Genomic DNA, 25,076 nt, shown 5'->3' on the forward strand with positions numbered 1-25,076 from the left:
GGACCAGCTGGTGACACACATGGCCAGAACTGAGCCCAAACCTCTGGCCAAAATGGCTACACCGCCTGCACCGCACCACCTCTCATGGCTGCCTTGAGGCTGCTGGGGATCCCACCCCTTCTGGCAGAGGATTTCGTGCCCAAATCAAGGAGTGCCACGTGTGATGTGTGGTTCCCAGGCACTGAGGACCTTGGGAAAGCTGGTTCCCCTCACCCTTGCCTCTACAGCAGGCCCTGCTCACCCTGGTGGTTGCTCCTGTCCTTCCACAAGAGCTGGATGCCAAGAGCGGCACCTTTTCCGTGCTTGTGTGCAATTTCCCTTCTCTCTCATCTGAAATGATAATTCCTCTGACCAGGAAAGTAATGACCCTGATACATTATTTCAAATGTCATTTGTGCAAAGTAATTAATCAGCTTAATGTGAGACTGGATTACATTTTAATTTTAATAGTGCTAAATTCTTGCTGTTTTTTAAATAAATTTTCCTCCTCTTTTACATTTCAGCAAGGCAGTATCTCACTCAGTTAGGCTGTACCTTGCTGTAATCTCTCCGCTGCGGAAATCTGACAGACAATAACCATTATTCAGTGGTTCAGGCATCAGCCTCACCCATGCACATTTATTTTGGTTCCATAAGTCTGCATTAGGGATAATAGCTGAGATCTGGCAACTGGGACCTCGGAGCAGCTTTATCTTCCATTGGAAAGTGTGGAGACAACGTTTTCAAAGGCACAAAGCAGGAATTAAATGACAAGTGCTCATTTGTAGTCAGATGGAGATTGAGATACATATCTGCCACTTGCTCTTTTGAAAATGTGCCATTAACTGTAAAGCAATTATTAAACTTTCTTCACTTGCGGTTTGCAGTTTTCACAAAAGGTCTTCACAGCTTAAAACTGTGATTAAAAACTCCATTTCTCAAAGCTTTGCATACTTCAAAGTACTCGCATGCTTCCACTACAGTTCTTCCACCTTTTGAAATGTTTTTTTAGTTGAAATCAATTACAAATGAGGTGTTTATTCAAATCCTTTGCCCCTGGGTATCAGCTTATAGGTAACAGATTTCCAAACAGAATTAAAATCACATTTTAAAGTTCACACCATGAAATTGACTCTTTTCCACCCTTTCCGTCTGTTATTTTATTACCAGGTTTGATTACAGCAATCAGCAGAGTGGATTGTACCCGCTGCACAAGTTTAGCATCAGCATTGCTTATATCCTTCTCAATACCTCCTTTTGCAGAAAAATAATATAAGAGAACCCATATTTTTGCCAATACCTCATTTCTTGGCCCCTGACTGACAATAAGAGCCTTTTTCCATTCAACTTAGTAAGTTTTCTGGGCATAATAAATGATAATTTACATACAATATGTTACAATTTTACTATTTAACATAGGTACACATCCCAGTGTCTTCCCTTGCTATACATTATGCTTGCACACACATTATACATATATGCACATATCTATATAGTTACTTTTTCTCAAAGACATGATTTGGTTAGAAGTTAAATTACAATGGAGCCAGACCTAGAATGAGCAGAGCTGACATTTTCTCTCGTTGCAATTGGACCAAGTTGTCCAGAGAAGGCATTTTCATCAGTGACCTCAATTTGCCCAAATCTCCTGTGCACTTCTGAAAATTCTCTCCTTCAGTGGGTTCACTGTCCACCTGCTCAGTGCTTCAGAGAATTGGGTTGTATCCATCAAACAGCACTCAGAGCCCAGCTTCAGGCACTGTCTCTCAAAACACTGGTTTTGGGATCTGGCAACTGGAAGTTAGACAATGCTCATGGAGTCCCTTGTAATCCAGGGGAAATCAAAGGTGAAATGCATTGGCAATACCAGACTTCAAATATCTGTTCTAACTTCATGCCTAGCCATTCTCCTCTGAATAAACAGAAAAATTCAATTCGTAATGCTGACTGAAGGAGAAGACTTGGCTTTATTTGCATCTAGACTTTTAATTTGCTGTTTCAATTAACAATGAGCTTAAGTAATCCCTAAGATAGAGGAGGGATTTTTTTTTTCACTTTAGTGGAAAAATACCCTCTTGGTGGTTTTATAGGCTGACAAAAGCAGACATCAATTTTCATCAGTTATGTACACATGCAAATAAAATAACAGTAAGGTATCCTCTCCAAAAGATGCCCATTAGACATTAAAACTACTGGGAATGCTGGTACAATGATAGGACCTGAAGGACATCTTTGCCATCACATAACTTCTAAGGGAACAGGAGGTGTAATAAAAAGAAATGGAAAAGTAAAGCACTAGGGCTTCCTGGGTTTTGTATGCCAACAGTCATTATTCATCGACAGCGCCAATTTTTGGGCCTTTTGTCTACACTTACCCCTGGTTTAATATCATTGTAATGCAGGGGAGTTGTAACAGCATCATAAGGCAGGAGAGATACCTGCTTTCTTCCAGCTGGACTGGTTCGGAGGATGCGTTTGAAGAACTCACTGGTAATGAGTACAAAACTGGATTCCCACTGGGTGACCTGCTCAGAGATCACAGGCATGCCCCACACACGTGCTACCTAAGCCTGCTGAGCCCCTTATGAGGTAGGCAAATCCTGGTGCTCCTCACTGTCTCGATGGGGGAGCCGAGGCACTGTGAGGTTAAATGGCACGTGCTGTGGGTAATGCCAAAAGTGGCAAAACAGGGGGGCACAGGAACCATTCTCATTCTCTGAACTCTCATTCAGGGAGATGCTGCTCCTTCCCTGAACTTTCTGGTGGCTTCATGGTGTAGTTGTGCTGCCTTTCCCCAGCAAAGGTCTCTTTGCTGCAACTGTCCTGCTGCCAGCTGGGACATTGGCTCCTGTTTTACTCTCAAAACTGCTAATGCTGAAGAATGCACTAATGCTTTAACCCAATGCTGAAGTTATGGCCAGGCTTTAACCTCTCAAAAGATGAGTGGTCTATTTCTTTAATATTTTTTGTGTCTTTCTTGCAGTGTTCTCCACCTGTCAATGTGAGAAGTATCCAGGTTTCATCTCCATGAGCAATGAGTGGTAAATGCACTCTCCTGGTGGCACAGGCTAGGCAATTCTTCCCCTCTTCTTGCCAGCAATTTCAGGGCTCTGGTTTCTTGCCTTATGACCAGACAGAACTCCATTCATGTCAGTTATTAACATGGCTGATTAAAGGGAACATAGTTGCTAATTTTAGCTTTTCTCATCAATTTTGTTTCCACTAAATCAATGCCATCATCAGCACAACTTAGGCAGTAATATTTGAGGCACAAGGGAAAACCTGGGTATTGCTGACAGCCAAGAGTTGACATTTCTCTGCTACTTTCTACATCCCCCGAGATTTAGGATGCAAGAATTCCTGCTATGTAAGCAGAAAATTTCATGTGCTGACAAATAATTATGGTTGCATCAGTATTTTTGTTTGCCTTTTCTTTATTCTAACCTCAGTCCTGGCTCTTCACACGTCAAGTTCTGCCCCCACTGCTCAGCTTCAGCTTGGTAAACAAGTGTTTTGATGTACATAATCTCCACGACAGCCAAAAAGTCATGGTATTTTCTTAAAATAAGGAGCACACAAACATGAGCATCGCTGTTGTGTTGCTATCATGTTTCTACATTTGGGTTTTGCTGTCAGTGTTGTTAGCAAAGGAAAAGGAGGCATCATAAGATAGGAAAAGAACTGCCAAGCACATAAGCATGTTACAATGCTGTGCAGTAGCTTCAAAGGACTTACATAGACCTTAGACCCACAGTATTATCCTTGGCCATTTAATCTCTGACATGCCTCTGTTTCTGCAGAGAGGTTCTGGCAGACATGTATCCCTTTTGATCCCAAATGCCTGAACAGAAGGGCATTGTCTTGACTGGGAGAGGCACATTGGGATATACAGTTTGTCTGTAGGCTGCACTTTGTAATCTAGGAAAAAACCCCACTGACTCAAACATACCACCTGTGCTCTGTAACCAGCCCAGCTGATCCTAATGGTACTGATGAAGGTCCTGTCCAGACAGAAAGCAGAATCTGTACCCTTAAAGGAGGTGTTCTTCACAAAACAATGGAAAAAAATTACGTTTATATGCCAAAGAAAAAACAAAATAATTTTCTCAAAAGTAAAGGAGAGCACTCAGTTTCCTTACAGGAGAAGCACTGTCCAGACCTCCCCACACAAGCTGCATTTATTTAATTCCTTACAGCTCACATGAGCAATGTCTTTGGCTGTCCATTGCACAGCAGGCACCACCAGTGTGGCCAGCCCCAAACAAGCATCCAGCACCTTTTGGCTGTATGGTGGACAAGTATTTTCAAGTATGAGAAATGGCATGTGTCATAAAGCACACAGGGGCAGGGGGGTGGGCTGGAAACCAACCAGCACAGCAAGTTCCTCCATGAGGCCTGCACATGGAATTGCCTCCTGGGGGTGTCCTCCCATTTACACTTCAAAGAAGCAATACAATAATCAGGTTTCTAGCTTTGTGTCCAGATTAGACAAAAAAAAGTACCAACAAAAGAGTGTTTTGTAGACATCTTCTGATTCAGAAGTGCCAGCATGCTTAGCTAAAGACAGACCAATATATCAAATTAAAAAATATATAGGTGCCTGGGAATATCAACCTTGAATATTTATCAATTGCATGAGTGTTCTGGATGATGCGCAAGCCCACGTGGCCCTTCAGGCCTCTCTTCCTTGATGAATTAGATTCATTGCTCATGGCTAGGTGCACAACCATCTTTTCTGGTTTTTCCTCTTCTGGTACCATCTGGTTTCTCGTGTACCCTGCCAGGCTGTTGGCATCAGATTCACTGTAGTTTCCATCCAGCATCATAGTTTTTGAGTGAGGTATTCCACATGAACAAGAAAACTGGAGACATAAACAAGAAATACAGCTGAATATTGGAAAAACATGTAAGCAACCGAAATTAGGCCTTTCTATTAACAGACACTTGTAAACAGTTGAGTTCAAAATGTTGATTGAGATATTTTAAGTTTCTCTTTGAACAAAAAGATCTTTTTTTTTTTTTTTTGCTTTTTTTCAAAAGGAAGAAACAGGGTTTTTCTCCATTGCTTGGACAAACAGCTCCAGAAAAGATTAGAAAAATGCTTTACCAGACATATGGTCTAAGCAAAAGGTTTTCTTAGGTAGTTGTTCAGCCTTACTGTCTTGAGATCCCTTATTATTCATTCTTTTTGTTTATAAATATTCATGGACAGGATGCAGTTTAATCTGTAGAAATGGCTTATCCAGTACATGTTACAGGAAGAAAAGGGCCAAGTTCTGGTTTTACAGATACACATGCTTTTTTCATAAATCTGATTTTAAACCAAGCAGAGGGCCAGCTAAAAGCATAATGTCAAATCCCAGCTCTGTTGGAGCTAATAGCAAAACCTGTATTGACTTCAGCAGCACCAGCATGCATCCCACAAGTCTAAAAATTCCAGTGCATACAGAGAGAATTTTGAATAGGAAATGCAGTCTTCAACCATTCAAAACCTCCAGCTTTCCTGTCCCAGCAATATGGATTATGTATTTGCATGCAATGAAAATGGACTCCAAAATGTCCTTTCTGCTAGGAGTTCCTGTCTCTGATTTCCCACAGACCAATTTCCTTACCCAATAATACTCCACCAACTTTGATGTGTGGATTTTCCAATAACTTGTTTTCAAGGATATGTTCAGCTAAAACTAATGTATATATCTGAATACATATATATGTAAAAATGTACATAAAATCAATATGCAATAGTCAGGATGCACTGGAAAACCCTGCAGTCAAGGCTTTTCCTTTAAATTATTTAAACAACAGATCACATTGCTTATTGAAAACCTTAAAATCAACATAAGGATTGTTTTCTGTGCTCTTGGCATAACCAAAAGGTTTGGTACCAGCAGGTTATGTTCAGAAAAACAGGACAATTCAGGTGCTTTCTTACTTTATTTTTTTTGATCACTCCATGGGTACAACTGAACATCAGCTGGGTTTTAAGACATATTTTATTCTAAGCAGGCACACTTCAAAAAACCCACACTCCAAAACGAACAAAATCAAACCAAAACAGAACAAAACCAGAGTGCAGCTCCCCAAAAAGGATTGCTGTGATTTAACCCCAGCTGAAAAATAAGCATCATGCAGTCGCTCACTCAACCCACCTTCCCCCCTGAATTCTGGAGGACTGTGGAGAAGAATCAAATGTAAAACTTGTAGATTGAGATAAGAATAGTTCAATAACTGAAATGTGTTCTATGGTGTGGAATATCTCTTTGGCTCATTTGTGCCACCTATCCTGGTCATGTTCCCTCCCAACCTTTTCAGTTTACCTCCTCACTGGTGGAGCATGAGACACAAAAACGTCCTTGACTCAGGATAAATACAATTTAGCAACAACATCAGTGTGTTACAACATTATTCTCACACTGAATTCAAAACACAGCATTGTACCAGCTACTGAAAAGAAACTAACACTGTGCCAGCCCAAACCAGAATAATACCAAACAACAAAAAAACACAGGGGAGAATTACACATCAGGCTCTTTATCACGAACTGACAGGTCCAGGAGGTGGTGGCTGCGTGTGAGGGACAGCAGTTACAATAACAAGCCAATTGCTGCAGGACTCAGCAGAGAAAGCAATTCTGCAGATTTACTGTCAGCCCCTGGGTCAAATTAGAGTTCCCATGGCTTCATGCAGGTGTGATGACAGCCATCTCTATGGACAAGAGAGCCTGGGTGCTAGAAACCCACCTCCACAGAACCTAAAATTACACTCACCCTCACACAGGCACGCACACGCAGAGGTGCACTACGTAATTTCACCCTGCAGGACTTTTAGCCTATGTCTACAATAATAATTCAAAGACTGCCAAAGAGCCTCCCTGGACATGGGAATGCAGCTGACAGTACTATTAAAGTATCAGAAAGGTCTCTGACCTCTCTCAGCCCAACAAGCACTGAAAAGTTCCCAGGTATGGGCTGGGAAATAGCATGGGGCCACAGACCTTTTGCCACAGGCATTTTACAGCAGCTCCTGTGATCTTCAGGGAGAGAAGGATTAGTTTTAGATACTGCATGTCTTTGTCCCTGGCACATTTAATTTCTTAATGTAGACATAACATAGAGCTCTCTTCTGGGTAGCCTTACATGTTCATACTAGAACTTTTGGGGTCTTTCACAGGGGAGCAGCTCTGGCTGACAAGATCTACATCTACTGTGAGAAATGTTTCTTCTGCTTCTTCAAGAGCTTCTTCCTCAAATAATGCTATTTATTATCTCAGTTCCCATTGCCCCTACTGAGGAATATTACTGTCACACGTTGAAGACTGAGTACAATATTTTCCCTTGTGCAGTAAAAAGGCATTTGCTGAATATAGAATTCAATGCACAAGACTCAATAAAGGGCAGGTTTGTGATATAAATAACAAGCTACACCATCACTGGATTTGGCAAAACATTCCAGAAAACTTAGCAGAAAATTAACAAACCCTCTTAAGTTCATTTCATCCCTTTAGTACAGTTAAAAATAAAGGAGAAGAGCTTTCATCTTAAAAAAAAAAAATAAAGGTTTGTTCGAGGCAAGGATATTTCTTGTTACTTCCCATGAAGTAACTTCCCTTGGCAGGCCAAGACATCACATTCTTTGGACATGGGATGCCTGAGCAGGGCTGGCTAAAATGCTGCAGACCACTGCTCACATTCAGCAAGTCAGACACACTGGAGTCACTGTGCTTGCACAGAGCATCTCTGCCTTGGGTTGCAGAGAACTGCTGGGCCCCAGGTGGGGGCTAGCAGGGACATAGATAAATTGAGACACTCAGGACCTGTTCAAGCAGCTTTCCAGAATCTTAATGCTGCTGAGAAGGCCTTGAAAAGAGGTAAAATCTCACCCCAGAAGTCTGGTAAATTTATCCAATTGTTTTTTTAAATGTATCTAATTACATTTTTTAATGGTATGCCAACTGAGAAAGGTGTTGGGCTGTTATGGGGCTTGTGCCGTTCTTCAAGAAAGTCACAGGAGAAAAAGAAGGGAAAGAGAAGGATATGCAAAACCAAAAGGGTTGTTCATAGAGGGAAATAGCATGCTTAAATTGTATGAAAGATGATGTCTGCACTGGCATTTCCAACAAGCTTATAGAAATTTCTCCAGGAGTCAAAGACAGTAGGTTACTAGTATTACCAGCAGACTAATGTAGTGAGTTTCTACTGGGAAGAAAGAAACTAAAACATGGTGATGGCCTGGGTGTATGGAAAAAGCTGAGCACAAAAAAATGAAAAAGCTGAAAAACTGTGACTGAAAAAAACAGTGACTGAAAAAAATTTGGTTCCAAGCCTTAGTGTTCAAAAGGCAGTGTTCAAAAGGCAATGGTGGTTTTTTTAACCACAAAGAAGGGCTTAGAGGTCTGTAAGATACCTCAGGCTGGAAAGGACTTCAGGGCATCTCTAGTCCTATGTCCTGCTCATAGCAGGGCCAAGATGGTCAGGATGTATCAGGTCTTGAAACACTCCAGGGATGCAGGATAAGACCTTTTATAGCACATTAAGAAGTACAAGCATAAACTTGACTGTTGTTTGTGCTAGGTGATGGGAAACACCTCCACTACTACATCCATTCAATCCAGTTTCCAGAGTAATGTTGCCTATAGAAGGAGGAAACTAAATTGCCCCAAATAAGACCTTTAGCTTACTGAACAAGAATTGTGACAGCTGCAGCAAAGTATCAGATTTTATACTTCCCCCTCTTGCTATTCCCTCACATTTCCAGGTTGCACTCTCTCCCAGTTCAGATCACACTCTCTTCTCTGATGTTTCTCTGAAGATCCATAAGATCAAATCCTGTTTTTCTGTGCTAGCAATTCAGCCTGAGGTGGAGCAGTCCAAACAGACCCAATTACACACATGGTTGTCAATGTTTTCCCATTAACAGACAGTCAATATAAAGACCAGATCAGCTGTAAGGGGAAAAAAAAGGAATAAGTGGATGACAAAAGACAAAAGTGTTTCTCACCCTCTCCCGCAGTTTCCTCTCCTTCCGCTCTTGCACCGTTGTCAGATAATTCACAGCCGCGTATTCCAGCACCGAGAGGAAGACAAACACAAAACTGACCCACAGGTAAATGTCCACTGCTTTGATGTAGGAAACACGAGGCATGGAGGCATTCACCCCAGTGATGATGGTGGACATGGTCAGCACGGTGGTTATCCCTGGAGAGAACCAAGAGAAAGAAATGGTTTTGACTTATACGGTCCATGAGGGGTTTTGTCTCCAGAGAAACAGAAATTATGGCCTACATGATGCTCTGAAAGATGTTCAGTATGAGACAAATGTGTGTAAAGTATCTCTTCTGCTAATGCAGAATTGTTCCCCTGCCTACATTTTTGTGCTCATGATGGGTTTAGTTTTGAGGAGCAATGGAGCTCAACATTTTGCATTTAACAAACAGCATTTGACTCCCTCCTTAAACTCCAGGGTTTAAACACAATGCTGTTAAAACATATTCTTACACACCTAACCCTAAAATCAGGTCTGCTAAGACCAGTGGTGACAAGGACTCCTGTTTCCTAGCTGTACCATTCTGTGACACAGCTTCATTTTTAAGACCACACAACTTTCTGTCCTGAGCTACATATAGGTGAGGAAGACTGCTAAATGATGAAGGACTTAAGACAAAGTGCAAGTTATACATTGTATTAATCATCAGATAAAACCACCATTTGCTTGCACTATATCTTCAACCACCAAAGTGAACAGTTCCCTTTCCTGCCAAAACCCTCACATTCAAAGCTGTTCACACAGCCATGGCTTCTTGCAGCTGTTCTCACCCAAAGAGACTCTGGCAGGAACTGCTCGTCGGTCGATCCAGAAGGACACCCAGGACAGCATGACCATGAGAGTGGCAGGGAAGTAGGTTTGGAGCAGGAAGAAGAAGATGTGTCGGCGTAAGGTGAAGTTTATGTAGAGGCGATTGTACCACCCTGTGAGAGAGGAGGAAAGCCAGAATCACTGAGAACAGCCTGGACAGCGGGTACAGAGAGACAAGATCTTTCCCTGGTTCTTTTATTTCTAAGACTAGTAAAACAAGAAACGGAGTTTTCAAACAGACTACATTTCAGTGACATAATCCCAAGAGCACCCTCAAAAGCAGTTAATACAGTATTAGGTTTAGCAGTAGTGTGACATCAGAAAAGGTCAATACCTGTGCTACTGTAGAAAGCCAGTCTTGATGTGGTGTGGAATTTTTGTATCAAAAACTGAGACAAAGAAATTTTTTCATCAGTTTTCAGAGATTCATTCCCATTTTTCCAATACAGCATCAGATCTTCATCAGTGTAAGCATCTTAGGGAAAGTAGAAATACAATGTGATGTGACTTTAGCTTAGAGGTTCAACAGAAGTTAATATATCCAGTCTTTGGTATGAACTAATGCCACAAGTAATTTTGCCAACAACTAAGGAGTTCAAAAGATCTTGTCATATAATATGCTGTGACAACAACAAAAATCTGGATTCAAGATGCAAGAAAACAAATCCTCTTTTTACTTCACATTGAAATGATAGTTAGAATGATACTCTTCTGAACATCACAGACTAAAAGTAGATAATAGCTCAGGAAATAATCATGGGTAAAACACCTTAATTTAGAGGAAGGAGAAAGTGTGGACACTTCAACCTATCTTAGAATAATAAAAGCAAAAGGGACAGGTGAGAAGCAAAAGAAATCCATTAAAACAATAAATGAAGAACATAGAGAATTTGTTCACTAAGTAACAGGAATGGGAAATGAGAAGAGGGTTATCAAGACCATCAGGGGCAGGAGCACGTGGCTTAGGGACAAGAGGCTGGGGGAACAGGGCTTGTTCAGCTGGGAGAGCAGTCCGTGGTGTGCTGCACTGCTGACCCTCATGGAGAAGGTGGCAGCAGCCTTTTCCCAGATGCCTTGACAAAATGGAGAACAAAAAGACAAGAGGCAAAGGCTGCAAGTCTCAGCAAAGGATTGTTCCCAAGCAGATAAAAGGAAACATTTTCAGGAGCAGGGCTGTCAAATATTGAGCATGTTGCAGAGAAAAGTTGTGGAGCCTGAATTACCTTGCTGAAAACCCAAATGGACCCAGCCCCAAGCAAGCCATCGTGAAGAACTCCCTGCTCTCAGCAGAGTATTGGAGCAGCTGACCTCAAGGTCAGTGAAAATTATTCTCTGATTCTGATTCTGTTTTTTGCAGAGGAACATTCAGTTAAATAGCTGGGAGGACCTCAAAACAACCAGGTATTAGTCTTGCCATACACTGGAGAAAGTTTACAAAAAATCCTACTATTCACATTGCTTTCTCTACCAAAGAAGCTGAGCCCAGTCACAGTGTTTGCAGGATCAGGATTATGTCATAGGATGTTTTCCTTGCAAATTCTGGTCTTGCAGCACAAGGACTAGATCACAGTACTGCTGAGTCAACAGGACTCCCAGTAACTCTGATGAACTATTTTTTCAGGCTCTAAAATAGACAGTATTCTGAAACATGTCCAGTGAAATATTTGTGCAGCCAGCCGTGGAGAACATCTAGTTAGAAACACAGATGATACAACGTACAGCTTTCCAGCTCCAGAGAACATGTCTGAGAGTCCAGGGGGAAGTGGCTGAAGTCCATGTTGCACATTGCTGTCACTGTGACCCTAGAAATCAAAAATGAGAAAAGCTGGTTTCTATGAGGAGCAATCAAGAGAGAATGTTACCACAGATAATTATTCTGCAGCTTTTAAGCCAGAAATATTGCATGATGTTTGCAAAAAATCCACAGGAAAACACCTACTAATTCTCCGTGTTCAAGCCAGATGGATTCTACACAGAAACTCCAAAAATGCAATTTCAATATCAAGGAACTAAAGCACTATGGTGGATGTTACTGTTATACTAACGTCAGTACAGATATTTCCACTGCGCTTTGTATCCAACTATTTGCCTACAAGACTACAATGTAAGGTAACTTCACCATTTACATTTGAATATTCCCTTATGTGCTGTTTAATTAAGGTTTCCACATTTTCCTTACTGCTCAGTTCCCTCCATAGTCACCCCCAGAATGACCCAAGCCTGAGGAATATGACCATCCTTATTGCAAGCCACAGAATTCCTTCAGTACATATATTATTGAGGCAAAAGCAGTTTCTTACAGCTCTCAATAAACCCTTTTAATCTGAGGGGTGTTTTTCTGGGGTGCAGCTGGTTTTCAGCAAGTGAGATTTGCTTCTGTTAAGTTTTTGTCTTAGCTAAAAAGCTGCAGCAATCACAGCTCCGGTTTTTAAACTAGTCCAGTTGTGCACAACGTTACATAAGAAGTTTTCCAGTGGGTCAGTGAACTTTCTCTTGCAGACGGATTTGCAGTGGAGCTCCCGATTTAGGAGGGGCAAATCAGCTGTGACTCATCGTTTCAGAGGCCAACTTACGTTGGTTGTGACCATTTTCTAGATGCATTGCAGATGTTGATAGAGGACTTTTCCTCTGTTCCAGGGATTGTGATCCAAATCCTATCCTGACCTACGCACTCATCATCCCTGAAAGGCACATGCTGTTCATTTTGACTATAAACTACAGCAAAATTTCACCATTTGAGCAAAATTGAAAGAATGTTTTTGGGGATTTGCTCCAGAAGGTACCCTGCAACAATGGCATCCCCCTAACTGTAGGTAGCATTTAAGCATTGCATAACTCAGTCTCATTAAAGTGTGTTCTTTTCTTTCTCTGGTGTCACCTGAACTGTGGCACAACCTGTGGTCAATGGCAGTTTGTTAGTCAGGGGCAGAACAGAAACTTGGCTCATCACTGTGATATTCCTCAATTAGAGTGCAGTGTCCAGGTGGCTCTGAAGGCCCAAGGCCCAAAACAGGAATGAAATGCTCCCCAGTCCACTGCCAATCCTATGCAGGAATCTCAAGATATCTGAGGGCATTCCCAGCACCACTGAACATCCATGCTTTTTCAGCTGGATACTGTTCTGAGTGTTCTAAACACCAGCGGGACCAAATGCCATGGAGATTTTCTTTCTCCTTGGATTTTACATATCAAATTATCAATTCAACAACTGTGCAACCAGCTGTGATTAACTCACAGACTTCTCTCTTGTGGGTAACATTAAAAAGTCACATCACCTCCCCAACAGCCCACAGAAGCAAACTTAATAGAAAACCTTTCCAAGTTTTTGAAAATCATTTTACCATAGTTGAAATGAATAAGTTCCAGAAAGATCCTAGAACAGAAATCCTTGGCTACAAAATATTCAAAGGTCACTGTACACTCAGAGCATGTTTTCTGTCCTGGGGAAATATCCATTTTTTTGGGCTCTTGAGCTTTTTTCCTCTGGCAGTGTGTTTTTCTCTGCTTCTCTTTTTTCATTCTTCTGAAGGAAATTAAATCTGCTGGGATGCTGATGTGAGCAGCCATAAAGGTGGTCTGGTTAGAAGGGGAAACTACTGAGCAAAAAAATGTCTGATGAAAAATATGGACAGAGAAAGGCTTGCCAGCCTGGGAACAAAACAAATCCTTGAGAAGCACAGGTGGATTCTTTGACATGCAGATAGGATACCTAGAAACTGGAGACATCCTGAAATACCATCAATAACTGCCAAAAAATAAAGCGGTTTAACAGGCATTTTATTGTAAGAAAAGGTAGGAAATTATCTTGAAAATAAAAAAGCATCTGAGAGAACAGAAAACATCATTATCTATTCGTCCTTACAGGAGAAAAATAAAAACTACCAGCCTATTCAAATTGGTGGCATCCTACACCCTCTTATCTCTCTGGATATAAGGAGCCCATAAATTTATCCTAAATGAAGCTTCCTCAGAGACCTCCCCATGCTGCACATACTTTTCTGCTCCTTAGAAGGTTGAATTCAGTGCATGAACTTTCTACCAGCTCTTGGCCACCCACCAAGGACCCCTGGCTGACTCCACACGCTGTGACTCAGAGCATCTCTGAAATGAGACACTGCTGTCTTACTGGTCCCCTCTATGCCCACTTTGGAGGCTGTTTCAGTTTGTCTTTCCTTCCATCCCTTGGATGATTTGGATCACTTGATGGTGGTATCACTTGATAGCAGGGCTGTGCACCCGCACAAGCAACCTGTCCTAAGGGTACCTGAGGGTATATTGTGGATGAAATGTAAATTAATGTAATGTAAAGTAACCTGTGACAGGAAATACCCTGGTTAGTTATTGGCTGTCACCACATGACTGACAGATGCTGCATTATTGATTGCTGATAGTAATTTGCAATAGAGTGATACGGATATACAGTCACTTTATTCATCATGGGTATAGTTGCCAGTGGTGATTTTTGTGGTATTTTTGGTAATCTGTAAAAAGGTAGGGAAGTTTAGAGGATTAAGCCTCCATGTCCTTGTGTATTACAGAATCCTGCAAACCCACAGTCATGATCCGTGTACACCCACCGGATGGATTGCCCTCCAGGTCATGACAGGCATCCCTCAGGATTTTTCCAGCCAACAAATCTACTGGAAAACCAGGATGTCTTTAATTTTGCCATTTCAGCTTCAATAAACCTAAACATTTACATCAACAAGAAAGCAGAACAACTGAAAAAAAATTCTAGACAAACAAGAAGGAAAATAGGATAATTATAGAGGTCACCATCTGGTATATCAGCAGCTTCCAGTTTAATCACACACTGACCCTGGGATGAACATTCCTGCTTGACTAAACCCTCCATCCACTGACTGCAAGGAGTTGGGGGCATGTTTCCCCCAGGAGGAGATTATCCTGTCACTGCCCACAGCATGGGTTCTCAGAGTTTCCTGCAAAGCATTTTGTACTGGACATTGTGGAAACAGGGCTCTGCATCAGCAGCAGGAGCAGCAGGATTGGCAGTAGCAATCCTGGTGGTCACCAAAGTGAAGCCTAGAGCAAAACTGGCAGCAAAGCCCCAGGGGAGGCCCAGGGGAAGCAGGGCTGCTCCGTTACCTCATGCTGTAGAGGACGTGCCCATCAGGGAACACTCTCAGCATGATGTTGTCCGTGGTGGTATCATGAATGAAGGACCTCTTGGAATGCACGAAGAAGACATCAGGAACCCAGATCTTCTTCACCAGCCTGCCATCAAAGGTCATGCTCTTGTTGTTGGTGCTGGGAAACGAGAGACGCTCATCCTTCCAGTAGTGCCTTAAGTACAAGGTCATAGTGAAATCCTTCAAAAAAGGGAAGAGAACCAATAAAGGAAGAGAGTTCTGTCAGTGCTGCACTCTACAACTAGGGCACACCAGAAAGAAAACTCCCCCCAGATAGATGAGATCTCTCCACTCTCAACTCCTGATTCTTTCCTAGGTCAATGCTCTCTGTCGGTAGATTTTCCTGCCAAAAATTTTCAGCCCAAACAATGCATAGCCAACTAATGAATTTATTACAGTACCCAGTATTGTTCAGTCCCAAACAGGATATAAATATGCTCCAAGAGAAGTAATGCCCTGCAGAAATGATTCTTCAATTCTGGCAAAATTGTCTTAGAGGGCTATGGCAGCAATAGGGTGATCAAGAGGAAAAACTGAAAGTTAGCTTAATGATCAGGCTAAACACTAAGCAATTTATCCCCAAAAGGTCTAAATTGCTGCAAACAGCAACCAGGTGAGGGAACTGTGTTTCCTAACATATAAGTGCGTAAATACAGTTCCCTTTTAGGCTTGTTGATGGGGCAGGAGTTTCAGTCACATAAAGGAAAACATCTGTTTGTTGATCCCAGCCTGGCAGTTACTGCTTTTAGAGCTGAATCTACTCTCATGCTGAGAGATAAATACACTTATTTTCTTTATATTCCCAATGAAGCAAGTGATTATGGGAGCTGCAGTTCCTAAGTCTGAGCAGGCAGCAACACAAGCCAGGGCTTCTCCCTAACCATGTGGCAACCACTTTCTCAAACCACAACCAAACAATTTGGTGACAGTGACACTCAGTCACCTTGATTCTCTGCTTCAAAGGGCTGTCTCACAATGGCCATGCACTGCCAGTAGGTTTTTCATTAATTTGCCAGAGAAGGCTCTGGTGCCAGTCCTCCCCTTGAAGCCTGGCACAGCACAGAGCTGGTCAGACCTCTCTGACCATGGCAGAGACCGGCCAGGGGGACACTTCTGCTCACCCACCTTATCAGACTGGTGCAAGGCTCCTTCACTGCTCATCCCAGGGATGCTGCCAGCTCCTGTTCCCTACTGGACACTGGCCACCTTCCCCTTACATCTGCAGTCCCAAAGAAACACTTCCAGCAACTACTGCCACTGGCAGAGCTTCGGTTACAACCCAGCTAGAAGAGTCAGCCTCAGGGGCCCGACATGAAGCTCATCAGTTTGTCTAGAGCTGGGAAAAAGGGAACCAAGGAAGAGGCATAGTTGCTGCTTTCTTAGGAGTCAGTGAACGTTATGGCAGAAGTCAAAAAAGGAGTAAAGAAGAGCCTGGCAATTCAGGGTCACCAGCTGCCTGCCCATGACATGAGATAGAGGGACATGGGGCTGCAGGAGAGGAGGACCATTCTCATGGTTTAACTCCAGCCAGCAGCTCAGGACAACACAGACCCTTGCTCACTCCTCTCTCCCAACACCTCCAGCCAATGGGATGGGGAATAGACTTAGAAGAAGTTGGATTGAGGTAAAACAGTTTAACAATTGAAATAAATAGTAATAAGAAGAATAATGAAAAGGAAGATGAAAAGAGATAGCGGGGCAAAACTCCAGAAAAACAAGTGATGCAGAATACAGTTGCTGACAGATGCCCAGCACGGCCTCCAGCAGTGATCAGCCCCTCTCAGCCAACTCCCCCCAGTTTTTACACTGGGCATGATGTTCTGCAGTGTGGAATATCTGGAATATCCCTTTGGCCACCTCAGGTCAGCTGTCCTGGCCATGCTCCCTCCTGGCTTCTTGTGCCACTCCTCACTGGATGAGCACAAGACACTGAAAGGGGCTGGTCTCAGGGTAAGCACTGCTGAGCCACAACCAAAGCACTGTGTTATCAGTACCATTCTCATACTAAATCCAAAACCAGCACTGTACCAGCTGCTAAGAAGAGAATTAGCTCTATCCCAGCCAGAACCAGGACAGCCTGAGGCTGTGGCTGCAAAATGCCTCTGGGCAGCTCCATCATCAGAGCTGGGGAACAGGGCCATCAGCCAGGCACCCTCAGCACTGCTTACAGCCACTGCAGAGGGGCCAGAGACTGCCTGAAGGCACAGCACAGGAGGGAACTCACTGCTTTCCAAGGCACCCCTCTCCCTGTCCTACCAGACAGGAGCTTCTCATCTTTCACCTGCAGCCCCTTTCTCTCTCCAAACAGCCAACACAGTGGCCTCTGCAATGGGCAACTCTCCTCTCCCTCCCATGGCCAACCTGGTGCACCAAATGCTGCCAACACAGAGTGGCAGCTGACAACAGCTTCTAAGTATAAAATCCAACTTAAGGAGGCTTTTTCATGGCATGATTCAAAAGAGGCAGTGTGCTGACCCCCTGTTCCTTTCTGACTAGCACACACACTATTCACAAGCAAGAAAAGGGGTTTATTTCAGCACTCACAAACAGGAAAGTCCCTTGGAAAACAAGGTTCTACAGAAAATTGGGAGAATGATAGCACCTGTCAGAGGTACAGCCACTGAGTCTACACAAGTACCTCAATTTTGGCAGCTATTTCATGTTCGTTCCAAGCTCCAGGCAGCCTCAAAAGCGTGTCCTGCCACTGCACACAGCCTCAAAAGCGTGTCCTGCCACTGCAGCCCATCCACACCAACCAGACAGGCACTGGTTTTAAACTTTAAACCCACATGCTTTAAAGAACCCCTGGCTGCTCTCACTGTCATGCACAGTCTTGCAGATACAGCAGGCTGGGGCTGGTGATGCTTCAGTCTGGTCCTTCTTTGGGGCACCAGGTGCCTGATTTTCAGGGCCACTTCAGAGCAGTTTGAAACAAGCCCTGCCTGCAGCTCTGCCCTGCAATGAGGAGACAAGGAGGGCTCCCTGCTGCAGGCACAGCCAGCCTGGTCCCCTGGCCATGCCAAGAGCTTGCTGCCCACTTTCCTCCCTGCAAACACCCATGCTGGGACAGTCTGTTGGAAGGACACACCAACATAACTCAGACTGAACTGGGAGAACATTCTTCCACCCCAAATGTATGTCAGCAACTGCTCTAGAAAGTATTTGTCATGAGCTGGGATAAAGGAGCTATCAACAGCCAAGGGAGAGAACTGACCTCCAAGACTTCTGACAGGCAAGATTTTCATTGAATCCTGACAGAAAGCACTGTGAGTTATTTACTTGCACTAATTAGGCCTCTCTGCTGCTCTGACATTATCTTGGTATATTAGAGCCCCAGTTCTTCTCCTGGCAGCCATTCCCTGTGCTCCCCTCCCACACACCTCACTGGATGCATACCCCCAAACCCTCACTTTCAATATCCAGGCAGGCAAGCTGCCTGGTTTTAATCACAGAACATAGAATATTTTGGGTTGGAAAGGACCTTTAAAGGTCATCTAAACCAAAATGGCATGAAGATGTAATTGCACCATATTTAAAACACTCAACCTAAAATTCTCCCTTTGTCTTTATGTTTTGTCTAGACCACAAACGGTGCACAAGAACAGGGAGCAAAAGACAGAAAGAGGAAGGAGCTCACAAGCTTCCTCTTTTTCTCTATGTTCCTCTTTCTACTTCTCTTTCAAGTGTTTTTATTCCATTTCCTACAATTAAAAATAAAAAAATCCCCATGAAACAACCCCAAACCAAATAGTAAAGCATGTGTGACACTCATGTGACTTGAATGGTTCCCTAAGGAAGAAAACTCCTGCAGCAAACACAGCTTATGTGAATTTTACCATATAGCTTCAAACCTTCATGTGCAGCTGCTTATAGTTTTAGTTGTGATAGATCTTTCACAGCACTGATTACTCTCTCACTCAAGGTTCTTTTTCTCTTCATGCTTTTAATCTTTTTCCTCCGGAGGTAGAGAGGTAAGGCTTTGATCATCTGGTTTATCAAGTCTTTGGTTCTGATTATCAGCCTCTTTGAATTTTGGAGATGCTGCTATTACTTTCATCTGACCAATGATTACAAGCTCATAGGTTTCAAGTCAGAAGGTCTTTTTATGGCTAGAATTAACTGAGGCTTAGAAGAGGATTACATACCATGTCAACCTCAGAAATACTGTCCAAGCTCTCAACTTGCACATCCACCCCAACAGGAATGGCAGGGCCTGAAAGAGAATGAGATTTAGATATGTAAATAAATGTTCTTTCATATCTTCTGCATTTAATTAGCACTTCTAAGGCGACATGCAAACATTTCTGGGTTTATGTTGTACATTTCTGTCAGTGGTTCTTCAGGAAGGGGCTGGGGGATGGGTTAGTGAATAACCACGTAAGGGCCCTTTTGTAACATTGAATTATCTTCCCCTTGGCACATGCTGCAATGTTGACACTTTGCCAGTTAGTCCAGAGCTTGGATGAAACATTTCCCTATGTTTTTAAAAAGTGACCCATCCCATCTTAAATTGTAGGCCTTTATGAGCAAATTTAGCCCAAGGACAGGGGACTGAGATGAAGACGTGGCAAGCAATGAGCTCTTCCTTGGATATTTCTCATTTTTTAACAACAAGGCAAGCCACATTAATCTCTCAAGAGCCCATAACCATCTTGATTCATATTATTCACTGATGATATTGCTAGTTTTCCACAGTAGTTTTAAAATTAGCAATCAGAGAGCTGACAAAGAGGAAATAAGCAGAAAACGTCCCATAACAAATGGACACTCCTCTATTACTAGAAACCCTGTATCAAAACTTCACTGTAGACTGCTGCTCATTAATGGCCAGGACCTGCTAAATATCCCCATAGCTTGCCCTCGTGCAGCTTTTCCCAAATTCTGGTGATAAGTGCCTACTGAAACAAGCACAGCAAGCATGACCCAGCAGGGTAGCTCAGCAGGAGCTGCTGAGGAGCACTCCAGGTGGATCCAGTACTGCCTGGTGCTCCCAGGGTGTGGCAGTGGGACTCACAGGGCTGACACTGATCACCCTGCCCAGGGTGTGCCTCCAGCCTGGGCACTGCCAGTGAGACAGACCATGCCAAAGGAAGCAGAAGATCTGCAGACATGGCCGAGGCTTGTCCAGCAGAATTTAATTTTCCAAGGACCACAGCGGCCCCCATGAAGATTTGGAAAGACTTTTAGCTCCTAGATTTTCAACCTGATTAGCAGTCAGATAATACCTAAGGTGCATCACAATCCCTTTGTGGACTCAGACCCATATTTGCAGCGCCACAAACAGCAGGGCCTGCTGCATGCACACATTTAGCTGGAGTAGCATCTTTCTAGAGACCACATCAAAGCTCTGAACACACCACAAGTCCAACCAGAGAGCAGAAATGTTGCTCAGAGAGCAGCACATTTTTCAAGCTTCTATCCATCATGCTCCTGTAGCTGCAGCAGCATGTACACACTCCCACACATCTTCAGGGCTCTTGAACACAGCCTTATGTTTGCCTCTGCTGGAGGAGAAAGAAGCACCAGCTCAGCCTCAGTGGGGAAAGGCTGATTCCCCATGCCCATGAGACAGGCTGTGACCAGCCCCAGGGCAGGTTTGCAGGTCTTTGGTCAGCCAGCCTCCCCTGATTGCAGCAGAGCTCACTGAGGGTGGCACTGTCCCCTTCCCACGTGCCCAGCTCCAGCTTGCTCTGCCCACGGGGTCTGTCAGCAGCAGCGCTGGGAGCAGGCACCTTGAACAAGCCCTGTGGAGTGGGACCAGGCTCCCCACAACCACCAACTCCAGTTGAAGTGGCTGCTGCCCCCAGCAGTGAAGCTCAAACGTGGCTAACCCAGCGCTTTGAGGCGACTCCCAGATGCTCACAAACACTACATGTCACTTTCAGACACACATCCCTGCTCTGCGTACTTTAAAAAAACCGCCAGCAATCATTTGCAATGGAGAGAAAGAACTTTTCTGTGACATTTCTCTTGCTCAGTAAAACATGCTTTGGTCTGTTGGGTACCTAAACAGGGTAGCAGAAAGCACTGTATCTGTGGTGACAAGAAACACTTTGATGTGCAGTACAACCAACAGAGAAACAGCTCAAGCCAAGGGCTGTGTGCCCAACACACGCTGGGCAGCCCCCCACAACTTCCAGACTGCAAGAGAGACTCTCTGTGTATGAATCCTTAATTCAGCCTTGATTCAGGAAATCAACACCCACACAAAGTCTATTTACTGTGATTTCTATGCTTCTCTGAGCACTAATCACAGATTAAAAAACCCCAAACAACAACAAACAGCTAAAAATCAAACCCATAAACATAAGAGCACTGCCAAGCTGATATCTGTCCCGCTCTCCTCTTCCTTCCCTGTCTGCCCTTGAAAATAAAATACCATGTTCTTTTCTTTGTTCATGTTCCTGCATCAAACACTCAATAATCAGCAGTTATCTCATTGCAAGGACAAAGCCTAAGGTTCAGTCTGGAGCTGACACAAAGCTTTATTAAATCCAAAATAAAGGGTATTTCACGTTAAGCTGGATGGTCTAGAAAGTTCTTGAGAGAAGAGGTCCAAGGCTGGATTAGCTGTCTTTTCTGCAGTTATTCACAAATTTGGGGGATGATAAAACAGTGATTGCAACAGAAAGAGGGAGAAATTATTTTAACACTGGACTCAAATGTTTAGTGCTTAATACAGAAATGTAAAGATAAGTCTATAAAACAAATTTATCAGCAGAAATATTTACTCTGCCTCTTTTTGGGTAAGCTCCTACTACAATCAGCAGGAGTAATCACTGCTTTTTCCTTCTCCCTGCCCCTCACTCAGCACCTGAGGCAATGAGAGAGCACAGGAACATGAATGCGGATCTGCTGAGACACAAAGAGACTTTGGAGGAGGTTTAGACAAGAAGCTGGACTGAGCAGGGAAGGGTGAGTGAAGGGCCAGTGCAAATGTTGCTGCTCGTGAGGCAGTGACAGGAATCAAATGATCACCAAGCCCTGCTCTCAGCAATGAGCATAAGTGATAAAGAGAACTGTGTATTCACTCTGCCCATCACTCTACAAAACATCAAGATGCAGTTTTGTAGAGGTGCTTGATGCAAGCAACACTGAAGTGCATGCTGCTTCTGAAGCCAAGCAGAAGCCCTGCCTAGAAATGACCTCTTTAAACCACAGAAACAAACCCTGGGTTTCCTTGAAGGTCATGTTGGCTACAGCACACACCATTGAATTAAATGGCTGTTGATCACCCAGAGAGAAATGTCAGGAGATCTTTGATCTCACTAACCCATGGGGTCAATTAGGAGCTGCTAGCTTTTTAATCCTGTCCCTCTGGCAACTGAGCAGTTGAACCACAGAGGCTCAGGGTGCTTTGCCAAATTCCTCATCAAATGCCACTAGGGATGAGCAAAAAGAAAAAGCCCCTCTGTATTGAGAGGGAGCAGAGTATGATGAGGGTGTGGATGTGAAGGAACAAGAACAGCTCAGATGGTATATGACAAACTGAACTGGTAGACAGAACAATCAACTTTGGTTACAGCATTAGATGCAGAAAGCCCTCATCAGCCAGGCTTTCTTTGTCATAAACAATATGTTATTAATATTCACCTTTTCTTCAGAATGAGGAAATATAGAAGGATCATCCTAGAGAGTTATAAGCAACAAAAGACTTGAACATGTTAACACTGAAGAGCTCTCAAAGCTCGGGTTCCTCTCTAGGATGTTCACTGCTGGACAGGAAGCTAAATGGATCCATGTGGAAGCTGGGGATATGGCTGATAAAAGGAAGCAGTGCTGCTTTGCTCAAAGCCTGCAACCCAGCAGAGTTTTTCAGACCACACTTTAGAGTCTCTGAAAAGTATCAGCCAAATTAATGGAATTTTGGGTTGGTTCTGACACAAAGAAGACTTTGTGGTTTGTTTCATATTGCAAACTCCCCAGTTTGAGTATCAAACTCTGCCCCAGATTGAATGGGATGTCTGGCCTTGGACTAACCTCTCCAGGGAACCCAGGAGGTTTCCACAAGTCTGGAATGACTTCAGAAGGAGCCCAACATTAAAGCCTGTTACATCCCAGTGTGTCTCCACACCTAAAGACACCAACCAGTGAGCAGCATGAAAGCTTCAAAGTGCGAGCCAGTCCCCAGTCAGAACTGGGCACAAACGTGGTTTTTATTTCTGAAAGCTGGAGAGAGGGAAGAGCGTGCTGCCATGAAGATGCCTGGAGTCAGTTTTCCACTCCACCTCTGAGACTAAAGCTTTGTGACACCTCTTTAATTTTTCTCTTTGGCAGTGCTTTCAAGGGCTCATTGTTTCTCTCTGACAGTGTCCACTCATCTGTCTTTGAAGGGGGAGGCAGATGAAGGCCCCGAGAGAAAAGCATGTACATGAGAAACGAGTGGGTTTGAGATCTCCTTACTGACAGGTATCTCGAGCACACACAGAGTCTGCAAACCTCTGTGGGACCTCTTGGGTGGTGGCAGCTCCCAGGCAGGCAGCACCAGGACATGCTCATCACCCTCCTCATGACTGCAGGGCTTCATCCCTCTGCGTCTCACGGACGGCTGCTCATCAGCAGAGGAGCAAATTCTATTCCAGCCCTTGTCACTAACACCCAGTGAACTACTAGTGCTTTATTCATCCCACTGTTCATCCATCCTGGCAAAAGCACTGCCCAGAAAGGACAGCAAGGACCAGATGACATTAGGCTACTCAGCTATGAGCAAATATAATAAAAGTAAAGCATTAGGCTGGTCCTCAATAAAGAAGATACAGCTATTTTAAGTATCAACTAAAGCTGCTTACTCACAGGCTCCCTGTAAAATATGAGATGTCATAAATGAAATGCTTAAAATGGGTGTTTTAGGAAGGCAGCAAAACAAACATTTACATAATCTTTAAATAATTATTATAGTAAATAATACCTGAACATCTGCTACCTAGAACAAGGTCACTGACATGGAGCTAACTCTCTAAGGGTCAAAACCCCTGCAGTCTCTTTTACCTTATGGATGCTCTTTGACCATCATTAAAGTAAAAAACTTTCATTGCCTCTGTACCCAATTGCCTGTCTCTAAGGCTGAGGGCAGGCAAGACAGCCATGCTTATTGAGCTGTAAATAACACAACTTACACAACATTTGTTTGCTCACTTGCTCTTTACAAAGATACTTTTTCTTGAAAACCCCTTCGCCTTTCTCTAACATTGGGGTTTTTTTTCATTTCACCTTGTATAACCCCAGCCTGCTCTGCCCAGTGGTCACAGCTGTGTTGGGCTGGCAGCTTGCTGACTGTCCTCTGCAGACCAGCAAGTGTCACCGTGGCCACCATAAAACAGCTCATACCCCATCCCCTTTTTAGTGGGAAAGTGGAATTGCAGGCTGGCCCACCAAACCTGGGAACCATCAACACTACTGGGTTCCCTTTAGTCTTAATGCCACTCACCATTTACTTATGGTATTGTTTTAATTTTCCAGAATTGAGGTGCCTTTCCCACCTGCAAGGTGAGGTAACATCCCAGGCCCAATGCAATGCCATTGAGCTGGAATCTCAGTTAGCCCAGAGTGACCAGGGCAGTGACCAGTTACAGTCAGTGTATCCCACAGGCTCCTCTTCTCCACCTCAGCAGTACAAAAGCCTTTTTATCCTCCCCAGGTCAGACCACATCAGTTTGAGTGACACAGCCAGAAGCTGGAAGGGCTCATGGTGCATGGCAAATCACCGTGACTGCCTGACGAAAAACATTACAGACAAAACTATGAGGATCACCTCTTGCCAGACTTTTGTTTCCTTTCCTTTATGGTTTTTTCCATTATCATCTGTCACTAAAAACACACTGTGCAATTCTGCAGCTGGGCAAGAACCTGTAGCAAGAACCTGCTCTCTCTGTGCATCTGAGTCAGGATTTCCAAGGCTGGAGCCTCAACAAAGCTGCTTCCATGCTTTGCTCCTCCTCCCATGCAATTTCAGTACAACTTTGCTAATATCACACCTTTGTCCCAAGAATCTCTGCAAGTTATGGAGGTTTTAAGCAAAAATTTTCAAAAACCCATCATGTTTTTCCATTACAAACAATGGAACTTTCTCAGCAAAGGCTCTTAGGGTATTTCTCA

At 43.6% G+C, this 25,076-nt stretch overlaps 1 protein-coding gene across 1 annotated transcript in view; it reads right to left on the bottom strand.

Annotated features, from left to right (window-relative positions):
• Positions 1-4,532: 4,532 nt before the first annotated feature.
• The window catches only part of LOC311152126 (gamma-aminobutyric acid receptor subunit rho-2), a gene marked incomplete at both ends in the record, with an annotated part of 30,913 nt that continues 10,369 nt past the window's right edge, over positions 4,533-25,076 (bottom strand). The window contains 7 exons of the mRNA XM_084202969.1: positions 4,533-4,841; positions 8,977-9,173; positions 9,792-9,944; positions 10,166-10,306; positions 11,551-11,633; positions 14,938-15,161; positions 19,127-19,194. Coding sequence (XP_084059095.1) covers positions 4,533-4,841; positions 8,977-9,173; positions 9,792-9,944; positions 10,166-10,306; positions 11,551-11,633; positions 14,938-15,161; positions 19,127-19,194 — 1,175 coding nt within the window. The remainder of the gene's footprint in view (positions 4,842-8,976; positions 9,174-9,791; positions 9,945-10,165; positions 10,307-11,550; positions 11,634-14,937; positions 15,162-19,126; positions 19,195-25,076) is intronic.

Source organism: Fringilla coelebs, assembly GCF_963513975.1.
Source record: "Fringilla coelebs genome assembly, chromosome: 3".
Classification (NCBI taxonomy): Eukaryota; Metazoa; Chordata; class Aves; order Passeriformes; family Fringillidae; genus Fringilla; species Fringilla coelebs.